The 11,215-nt window shown below is 40.0% G+C and overlaps 1 protein-coding gene across 2 annotated transcripts; it reads right to left on the bottom strand.

Annotated features, from left to right (window-relative positions):
- Window positions 1-1,018: 1,018 nt before the first annotated feature.
- LOC311022387 (sorting nexin-4-like) lies at window positions 1,019-9,252 on the bottom strand. 2 transcript variants are annotated; one of them, XM_084023600.1, is made up of 14 exons: window positions 9,117-9,252; window positions 8,227-8,351; window positions 7,389-7,530; window positions 7,038-7,187; window positions 6,441-6,488; window positions 6,174-6,229; window positions 5,857-5,929; window positions 5,640-5,701; window positions 4,837-4,902; window positions 4,650-4,739; window positions 4,022-4,121; window positions 3,738-3,883; window positions 2,876-2,990; window positions 1,019-2,733 (listed from the first exon to the last, which is right to left on the bottom strand). In XM_084023600.1, the coding sequence occupies exons 1-14, from the start codon at window positions 9,207-9,209 to the stop codon at window positions 2,686-2,688; spliced, it is 1,314 nt and encodes a 437-aa protein (XP_083879726.1). In that variant the 5' UTR covers window positions 9,210-9,252; the 3' UTR covers window positions 1,019-2,685. The 2 variants fall into 2 exon arrangements, with proteins under 2 accessions (XP_083879726.1, XP_083879727.1); XM_084023601.1 differs by having other exon boundaries at window positions 5,857-5,926.
- Between the last annotated feature and the right edge of the window lie 1,963 nt (window positions 9,253-11,215).

The raw sequence follows: 11,215 nt of genomic DNA, 5'->3' as shown, positions 1-11,215 counted from the left end.
TCAGTGAGATGCGGCTGCGGGTTTGTAACTTCAAATTCCCTTAATCCGGAGGTAATTGTGTCCCTTTCATTTTAATAACGGGCCCTAGATCCATCCATTCATCCTATCTATGAAAGATCCTCCCCATCACCATTACCACATGCTTTAGGGTGTCTGTGACTTTCATACAGCCTCATAAGTCTATGATTTACTTGGTTTTATTAGAATATCACGTTTCAGTACACTGAATTACTGGGCTTTGGAAATGTAAGGCTTTGGTTTGCTTTTAATGTGAAATTAATGTTAGGTTTCCATTTGTGAAAAACCACACATGACCTCATAGAAACCAACCAGTAGGTGGATCTGTGTTTCTTTCCTTTTCCTCGGGCTCCTGTCCTTCTCATTACCACTTTAACTCGTCTCTGTGCCAAATTGTGATGCTTTTAATAGGATTAGTCGCCAGGTGGCGCCATTCAGTCGTCATTTCACACTTCACGCCTCCAGCCTGAATTTCTCTATGAGATATTTAATCCAATCCACATTAAAAGCTTCAAGTCTGTGTCTAGCTGTATGTAATTAAAAGGCCATTGTTTAAAAGTTAAGATAACTAATCAAATCACTGTAGGGAGAATTTCCATCAGGTTGTTCCTATATTTCTATATCGTTATGTATAGATTCACATTATTCATCATAAACGCTGAATGGAGAAAACTGTTGTAGAAAATGAAACAAAAAAGGAATACCGAACGTGAATGATTTCATAATTCGTGCATGATAGGACTTGACAGGCACCAACGCACCAATTCATACAACGTGGAAAAAAATGTTGTTTTACAAGTCTGGTCTTTAGAATGTGCTCATTAAAAGCCAGCTTCTTGAACAGTTTAGCCACGAAGGCAAACAAAATACCACATGACCAAGTTCCACACGTGAAACGCAACAGGCTTCCTCGCGCATGTAATCTGTGAACAGCGTGAAGACTGACGTGTCACATATCACCTTTTAATTTGTACATTACATGCAATAAAATGCAATGAAAACAGTTTAAAAAGGACATGTTTATTAGTGTCTTGGTGATTACATAGACATAAAAACAATCTCTTAACGAACACATTTATTATAAAAACATACATAAAGCTTCAATTTAGGATTATTTCAGTAAATTGATTATTTATTCTGAAAGGGTAGGGTTAGCAGATGGGAAATAATCTCTGTACAACTTTACACGTCTATTTTGCACCAATATTTTCCTCCTCCGATGGATGTCATATTAAGGAAGTATTGTGTTTGTATAGAATTTGAGGATCCAGCATATCTGTATAAAAAGGTTCCCGCTATTTGGTCAGTATTCTTTCATAAACATGAACCTGAGGCATGCTGGGAACTCATGTCTTAATATTTAGTGCAATAACTTAACATCAGAGGAAGGGGTGAGACAGGTTGACAAACTTCTCTTTTGCCCCGCCTCTGTTCTACAAAACCAAGGTTCCAATTAAGGCTATAAAGCTCGACAGCAAAGAAAAAGGCTCAACTACTGATCTGTAAGTGTGTTGCTTTTAGATCAGGCCGTGTGTGTGAGGGCACCATGTTTCAGTCCTCAGGGGGGAAAAGCCTCCAGTAAGGAGTTCAAGAAAAGAAAGTGGCTTTATTGGAGCCAAGAGACCGAGGCCATGACTGTATCTCACCCATGGCACTTAGCATTTGGCTCTGAACAAAAACAAAAATCTCTAGCAAATACAACACAAACCCAAGCTTGTCAACCCCTCACCTGTGATCTGTACTATACAGACTCGTACTTAGACATCAGCACTTTGGTCGGCTATCAATCAAAAACAGCATAAAAACTTGAAGCGTACGAAACATATTTCAGAAAAGGAAGTGAATGTGTATATGGTCCATGTTTGTTTGTCTTACAAACTGATTTCTTGTTTTGGGTTGCCATTTTATGAACTACAATGACATTTCTTATTGGAGGCTGAGAAGAAGAAGTATTCTTCTAGAAATACATCCGATTCTCAGACTGAATCCCTGACTTCCCAGATTTTAGTATAGGCGACTAATTATCAAAGTAAAAGTCAAATCATTTAGTGGAGACACAATTTATGTGTTGAAAAGTGTCAAAATAACACCAAACAAGCCTGATGTTGTCAAATCTTTTCCCCAATCTGCTTCCTTTTAAAATATTGTCTTAGAGAGTATAATCTCGAAAAGTAAAATGTGGAAAGGCACAAAACTCTATTACTCTCTACGGAGGGAACTCGAAATGTGCAGCTTTTCATGACGACGTTCACCGTATTTACAGGGTAAGAGGTAAACATTGCACAACCATTCTACAACTGTGTGCAACTATGATGCATTGTTAGGGCAGGTTTGTCCTCTTGGTGCTACCAGCTGTGCAACAGAGGAGGGGAAAAGTTTTGACAATTTAGATCACCTGCAGTATGAAAGTGACATCAGGAGAACGCCATGAGAATGGTACAGTTAAGACACTTATTTAAAAGGCACGGAATCAGTAAATTATGGACTTGGAAGCTTTTTCTAACTAAATGTGCGTGTGTGTGTGTGAGAGAGAGAGAAAGAGGCAAACAAAATGAGGGCAGTATTGGCCGTCTCCCTAAGAATGCAGTTTGACAGACTGGCTGATGGTCCCACTCTGAATCTGATTGACCGTTTTTCTGGTGCAACAGAGATTGGCTGGAAAGTGGCTCACATTTTGTTGAAACACTCCTTAGCGTTGGACCACACCTGGATTCCCTGAGTGACAGAGAACAAGGACATTTTTGAGAGATCAACAGCAAAAATAAAAGTTGTTTTAAAAAAAAACAGATTGGGAGCAGACCTGCTGGCATTTTGAAGTAAACAAGAACAAACACATTGTGGAAAAAGAGCCCCATACCTTCTTACACATGCTGATTTGCATAATGGCATAGCTGATTAGAGCTTCACGCAAATCTCTATCCTTCTGTTCCTTAAAACGTTCAATGTCCTCCCAGGCTGTTCGCACAAACTCCCTGAAGGCACAATGACAAACAAAGACACATGCTGTCAGTCATTTTGTGTGTAATAGAAGGGGGGTGGAGGGGAATCAGAAGTAATGCTAGAGGAAGAGGAACAAACAATGTGGTAGTTAAGCTCATAGTTCACAGTTCTAAGTCCTAAAAAATTAACTAGTTCACGTTCATTCCTTCCATTTTTTTTTTTCTTCTTTTAAACTGGGATACTGTGACGTCATTTCAGCTTCCAGTCCAGCACCACCAGGCTCAGGACCGCTTCCTACCAATGGCCTTAAGACTTCTACACACTAGGGTTAAGGTTATGACTCATTATACTGTCACTTTACCTCTATATAATTTACTTACAAATGACGATCAAATGACACGATCTTCATTGACAATGACTGCCGTGTTAAACTAGTCTCAAAACACATGCACATTAAGAACATCAAGCACAGAACACGTGACACACAAATGCTATAAAGAGACAGGATGTCTCTGCTGCTTCATGCCCAACACAAAGTGTGCGAGCGTCATTAACTGTCCCGAGAGTTAACAGCACTCATGTTCATTAAATTAGTGGTAAAGGTTTCAATAAAACATTGTTTCGTGCACAACACTGGGTGGAAATTCATTATCCAAATTAAGACCAAACAAAGAGACGATTTACTGAATTTCCAGGAAAAAAAGTGAGAGGAACAGACATCCAAGACAAAGAGTCAAAGAGGTGAAAAAGGTGAATTGATAAATTGGTGTTGAGCTTACTGGCACTCTGTGTTCTTCTCTTTGAGTGTTTCCTCTCCCTCCTGGATACTCTGGTCCAGAGCTGCCAGCCTGCTCTCCTTCTGCTCCTGGCTTTCTTGGCCGAACAGCTTACTGGTCATCCCCTTCAGAGAAAAGACACGGACTGTCTGCGCACAGACACACAGACACATTCATTGATTCACTTTTGTTTTCATCAAATCAGATCACCAAAACATATTTTTTTAAATATATGCCTAATTCTTTGAATTTTATATCGCTCGTCACTCAGAGAGTGTATGCTTTACCCCAGTAGCCAGCTCTTCTTTCTGTTGTTTCTTATGGATGAGGTCCTGAGCAACCGTCTCCACTTCATACTGGATCAACTCATGTTTCCTACATACTGACCTTAATTCACAAACACACAGACATTTACATATGTTTGAAAATGTGATGAAAACCCAAAAATGTGATACTGAAAATTACAACAGAAGTTATGTTACCACCACAAGCACAAATAATCAACACATAACACATCTCCATCCGATAAGGGAGACCTAACACCAGTGCTTGTTGACAACTACAGGTCTGCATTAAATTATCTGCTGAAAGATGATTTACATATGCTGTGAAGCGTTTGCATAAGCGCTGCTGCATGCCGCTTCGTTTTGAATAGAAAAACAACAGCAACATGAGGCAGAAGCACAACTGGTGAGTGTCCGAGTCTTTCAGCCTACGGAAACTCAAAAAAATAAAGAGCAATATGGAGGGTGGAAAAGTCAATATACTGATGCTCCAATTCAATCCATCTCTTCAAACCAAATGGTAACAAGGTGTGCTTAAGAACATTAGCTAAATAAACTAATACTAAATGACAGCTTGTTGTTTGGCCTGGTATAGATCGGTCTCTCTCTTTCAAACATAAACAACACTTACCTGACAGCGTCAGTGTAGAAAAGGTATTCTTTCAGTTGGTCTGCATAGTGCTCTTCTTCTTCCAGAATATCATCTATTGAGGCAGCATACCTGGGCAAGAGTCACAAAGCACATTTCAGTGTCAGCTACAGTTTAAGGTACAGTGGGAGAGGGTGGGCCAGTTGAAGTGCATCTTTAGTCTACTTACGTGTCCATGTGGTGGCCAGCACTCTGTAGTCCGTCTCCCATCTCTTTTTCGATAGCACTCCACTCACTGGAGACACACAACATTTCAGGCGTGCTTAACTTAACCTACCATTAGCTCATGAATGTAAACAGCATTGTTTTCATTTTATCCACAAAACTGACATTCACATGTAGAAGTGTACCTCCGTTTCCTTACGGAAAAAAAAGGCAAAGTCCTTATTGATTCAAACCCGATTTAAAATGACGATATGGTTACATGTTTCTACACGCAAACGTGTAGATCCAAGGTATCTGGATACAGTAAATGCACCACTATCTTTTAACGTGAACTCAGGGCTTGCTGATTCTTCACTTTGCTCAAATGTAGTTCTTTCTTTTAGGCAAAATGGTAATGGTAATCAAGGGCCAAATCAATATTCAACATGTTCATCAACATGAATTATTCTCAGACGGATAACACTATTTGTTGTGTGTAGAAGGTGTGTGTGTGTGTGTGTTATTTGTGTGTGTCTGTGTGTGCTGTCCCGGGTGCTGAAAAGCAGCTGAGATCGATAGTCAGACGGTCTAAACAAAGCCAGGTACTTTAGGCCTACATACTGGCTCAGGCTACTGTCTACTTATTTATTCATTTATGCATAGGACTACATATGAGCAACTTTATTTTTATGGGCTATTGCTACAATTTATCCAACATCAAATCATCGTCAGATATTTCTCACCAGAGCCCCAAAAATGGTATTCAAGAAAGCCTCAATCATTGCAATAATGTAGAAATGCATTAAGAACAGAACAGATGTTTCTCACCTGAACACTCTGCCATAGTTACCGTGGACCTTGTAAACTCCATACAGCCTGTCTGCTACTTTCTAGAGTAAAAACAATCAAATCAATCATAAAAAATGAGTGCTAGTTCATAAATAATATGCCATGCTCACAGAACAAAACAGCATGCAAAAAAGAAAAGCAGAAACCAGACCAGACCTAAGCAGACAATTAAATAAAATTTCATGCCAAAACTCACCGCCCGCACCCTCAGTAACTGAGAGATGACAGAGTTCAGTTCATCACTGTACTGTTTCAGTGCTGTGAATCTGCTGGAGAACACAACACACGGACCGTCATCATCAGTGTTTAACCAAAGCTCAGCATTGATTTCCTAATGAAAAACTATATCATACCCGTTACTACCTGTTGTGCTACAGGGATCATTCATTTTAAATCAAGTCTACTCATTCACTCAGAATATCAGACTACCATTTCCTGCTTTGTATGAATTGTGGTCAAATGTTTCATAGGCAAACCAATGAAAAGTTAACGTTTTGTCTGTTTTACACCTACCCGTCAGGGCTCTTGACTCTGAACATGGCACTCAGAGACTTAAGTCTGGAGTCAACCTGGTGGGGAACAGATTTATACACACTGACTATACAGGAGAATTTATGAAGGGGTGTTTTTGATTTAAAAAAAACAGATAACTGTTGTTATTTCACAACAGAATTCTCAGTCAATAATCCAGCAACAGAGGAACTTGATGGATGTTTGTAAAATGGTTAGACATGTACTATCCAATTAAAGTGTGAAAGAAATTAAGTAATAACTGTATACCTTGTCTTGGAAACCAGTCTCCAAAACCGCCTCCCTCCAATCTTTCTCCTGAGGACACATGAAAGACAAGATTATCAACCGCACTGTGTAAAAATGTGGCTTACAAGCAGACAATTGCACTATAACAAAAACACCACAAGGGGTTGCGCTGGATTGAGCATACTGCTACAGGGAAAAGATGAAATACAAATCCATAAGTTCAGTTAAAGGTGTATCAAGTGGCAAGACACTGCACGCAAGGACTTTTAAACATGGGAATATTAACTCAGGAAGCAGTCACTTCCATATTAACAATGAGACACTGTCTAAGGACATCAGACGGTGTTATCCCAGAGGGCACCTACAAAATAAAAGCCTCCATTTTCCCACTGCAGTGTGATATCCCTCCTGACTAAAATTTGCCCTTCATACTCCTTCTTCTTTGTCTGTATCCTCCCACCAATGCAGCCTTGTGTATTCTTTTGCCACACTGATATTGTCAGTTTGAAATCCCTGTTACACTGCAAATGTGTGCGAGTGTGCACGTCTGCATATGTATGGCAGAAGAATTCTATGGAACGTTATGTGGAACATGATGAGTGAGGCCAAAGTGCTAACCTCTGTCAAAAAGAGGAAGAAGATTTTGTCGTTGGAAAGGACAGGATGTGATGCGACACGTAGCAGGAAGTTTTCCAGGCCGACTCTCCGTCGCTCAACAAAGTCTGGGTCGAGGTTGTCTGCTGACAGCTTGTGCCACACAAACTCTGCCTACAAGAGGCAAAAGCCAGTGCAAACAAGTGCAAAGATAAGAGTGTATGCCATCTACCACCAGGCAGAAAATGTACACTATAAAAAGACTAAATAAATGTCAAACAATAGTAGAAGAAACAGTTCTATCGCAAAAAAGCAATTGGATTACATGTAATTCATAAAAAAATAGTCCTTCCACCAACAGTCAGCATCACTCACCCTTTTCTCTGGTAGTGGAGGGATTATGATGTAGGGGTAGGTGACCAGGAGGTATGTTCTGAGCAACTCAAACTCACTGTAGCGTCTCCATAAAGTGTCAGGTGTGGCAGGCGTACCCCCCTCTGGAACAGTTTCAGCTGGCCTGCAGACAAGAGGAGGGGAATACACCGTATTGTCATTAGGCATTATCGTAGAAGTGGTCGGACATCTGAGCTACTGCTTTTGTTCAAAGCAACTTGAGACATAGGATGAGCAACATATTTTATCCAACGTTGACTTTGCTGGTGGCATTTTTCTGAGTAGACAAAGGCATTATGATTATCTTTTAAAATATTTAGCACCTATGGAGAAAAACTCCCTAATTTAGAGGACTCCCTAATGCCAGCTGAATCGCCAAGTAATGAAGACAAATCATTTTAGGAGAGTCGGGGGTCTGACAAGGCAGTGAAATAATCAGCACAAGCAATTCTGCTCTTTGATGTTGTTTTGTTTAGGCAAGCTTAAATATGCGCAAAAGGCAAATTTCTCTTTCAGTAATCAAACGACAGCACCAGTAGCATTACAATCGAATCAAACAATAATATACCCAGATATTCAGAGCCCTGTTTGAGGTTGCTAAAGTGCATCCCTTTGAGGAAGTCTTTGATTTAATTACTCTAACAACACTAGGAAATAACATTCTGCAAGACAAAGCAAATAATATGTCCTCTGTGCCTTTAATATTGATGAAGTGTGGCACTAAGTGGTCCCACTCCAATCTTCTTGTTTCCACATTTCAGCTTATGCTGAAACACTAAACAGCAGCAGCAAAACCCTCACACTCCAGTGTATGACCTACCGTGTTTCTATGAGGTAGACAGTATACATTTCCTGCATGTTAACCGTGTTCTTCCCCGTTCTCTTCTCCACCTCAGCCACATTGATCTCCATTTTTCTCAACAGAGCTGTCCCACTTTCCACCATCTACACAGATAAGAAAAAGCAATACATGAGTGTGAGGGGGGAAAAAGACAATAAGTCGATGGAAAGAACCAAATACATGAGGGAGTATTAAAAAATGATACCAGATAGGTGTGTGCAGGGTAAGAGAGTGTCTACAAAAGAGACAACTCTCCACTGACAATAAAGTTGTATTGTATTCTGTTGAACATACTGACACGCAGGCAACCAGACGGACCGCTGTTTTACAACTTACTGTAAAGTTAGCAGGCTTGTTTGCATGGGGTTATGACAGGCTTGTGCAGGTCACAAGACAAGGCAAGGCAATGCTACCACCATGATGTATCCGTAAATTGTCCTCACTAGAAACCACGGCAATTAAGCCTGGACTTGCAGAACACATAGAGGACGTTACCGTAAACTTTAGACTTCGCCTTCAGACTCGCTAGCTAGCAAGCTAACACCAGGAGTTTACAAAGTAGCTTCGAACAGCTGCTAGCAAATGCAACTTCAGCTCACTTTGGAAGTTTGACGAAGCCGTGCAGAGCTAGCAAGCTAGTCAAATTAGCTTTGAAGTTCTAAACATGGCAACAGCTTTTTTTTTTTTTTTTTTTTTTTAAAGAGGTGACCGGAAACGTCTCCCTTGCTTGATGTCACTAACTTAAAAGCCACTTAGCTAACAGTAAAGTTGCGTTAGGCCTGTTTGGAAAGTTTTAGCAACTGAAACACAGGCTTTCAAACTCCAAAAATGTCTGTCGTAGAGTAACACGAAGTAAGAAAATACATGACCGTGTTTCTGAGGTTGTTCTCGGATTCTGTTGAAGTGATGTCGGTGTTTCCGATCACAGCGACTTCTTCGATACTTCCAGCGTCTGCCATCATCTTCTGGCTGCCGAGGTGCTGCTGTTGTCAGCTGAGCTGGCGTAGTGGCTGCTCTACTTTGCGCATGCGCGTTTCAGACTATGGCCAGTGATCGCTGACACATTACTAAATTAATGTTATTACATTATCATTGTCTTTAGTCTAAAGACATCTAAAGACTTTAGATCACACTTGCTCAACAAATACTGACGTAATACTAATACTACTTCTACGACGACGACTACTAGTACTACTACTACAACTAATAATAATAATAATAATAATAATAATGATCATTATAATTATTATTATATCAGAATAATCTATTATCTATCTAGTCTATAAAATAATATGATATAAGAATGCAGGTAGAGGTAGCATAAACTGGATGTGAGTAATCAGACCTTGGATTTGTACTGGAATTTGCTTCAACATTGCAAGTGGCCATACAATAATGTTAAAGGTTAAATTCAGCACAGAAAAACTGAAATTCCCTTCTGTTAATGTGCAGGTATTATGAAATGCATATGATTATATAACATGATTGTGGTCCAAACTGGTGCACATTTGAAGCAGATGGGTTTCTGAAGTTTCCATGTAGCTGTGCTGAACTGGTGAATCCACTGCCTTGGCATTATGTGCATCTTCCTCTGATGGCTTGCTTTGGCAAGGCTGACATCTACTGGTGGGATCATGGTCTGGGATTTCTTTATTTCCATTTTGCCCCCAGAGTCTGTGCTTTTGTTTATATTGTTTGATTTCTTATTTTAGCCAAAAAACAATGATCCTTAAATATTTGTGAAATGCCCATTACCAATAGATTCAGTTTGCAGAATAAGTTTAAATTTCCCTTTATTGTTTTGTCATATACAAAAACGTTTTTGATATTTGGATTATTAAGATTTCACCATACATTTAAGAAATAACACAACTTGTCTGACTTTTTTTCAATGGTTTTCATGTTGTTTGAAAACAAACTTCTGAAAAAGGTGCTATACGTGATGAAACATTGGTGATATCATTTGGTCCCTCTCTCATTGGTAGATGGTTGTGGGCCCAGATGTGAATGAGAGGGATGCGGTATGCCTCAGGCTAGTAAACAGCAGAGAAACACGGCCTTTTAGTTCCTGTGGTCTCGCTGTTGTGCAGCGTTTAATGTTTAAAGAGAAGGGTGGAGCAGCATTTTGTAAGGAAGCATTTTATATAGATGCCACTGGGCTTGGAGTGGGGTGTTGGGGTGTTGTGGGATGTGGGGAGGATGAAAAAGAGATACAAAGAGGGAGAAGCAACGAAACGCTACAAAAGGTATGAAGGTGAGATTAATCAGCATAATGATTCATTTGAAAATGATCCATGATACAGATGCTGCAGGTATGGGATGGGGGTCGGGTGGTGGATGGAGTGATGGTGGGATGCGGTTTAAGGCTGCAGCATGTCAGGAAACGCAAAGCTCTGTGCTTTGACCAGCCGTAGTCACAGCAACAGCATAGTTACCATTCTTTCCTGCCACTGACCTCAAACCAGCCACTACCACTTCCTGTCCGCACACATGGGCACGCAGACACAAACACACACACACACACACACACACACACACATATGTATACGCACTTCTAACCCATTTTGGCTCACTTTAATTGGCGATTTGACAACTTTTTAGAACCCTCTGACCAATGTCTTGAACACTAAGCTGCAATAAGCTATGTACAGTTTGTTTGTGTGCGTGTGTGTGTGTGTGTGTGTGTGTGTGGGTGTGTGTGTGCGTGTGTATTGTCTATATTTGGAAGATCTGACCGAGGGCTGTTGAGTGACTTTAATTCCGGAGAGTATGTTATACACTGAGTCATGCCATTCATGAATAAAGACATTTAAAACATCAAGACTTATACTTATAGATAATACTGAGTTACATGATATTGCACATGCAAAAGGGCAATTTTAAAAATAACTAATACATTGCAATTACAAATGATTTTCAAACACATTACTGTGCTTTTTAATGTTTGTTTGTTTTTTCAGCTATGTTG

The sequence above is a fragment of the Eutrigla gurnardus genome, assembly GCF_963514095.1.
Source record: "Eutrigla gurnardus genome assembly, chromosome: 12".
Taxonomy (NCBI): domain Eukaryota; kingdom Metazoa; phylum Chordata; class Actinopteri; order Perciformes; family Triglidae; genus Eutrigla; species Eutrigla gurnardus.
This window is presented reverse-complemented; position numbering and strand designations above follow the sequence as displayed.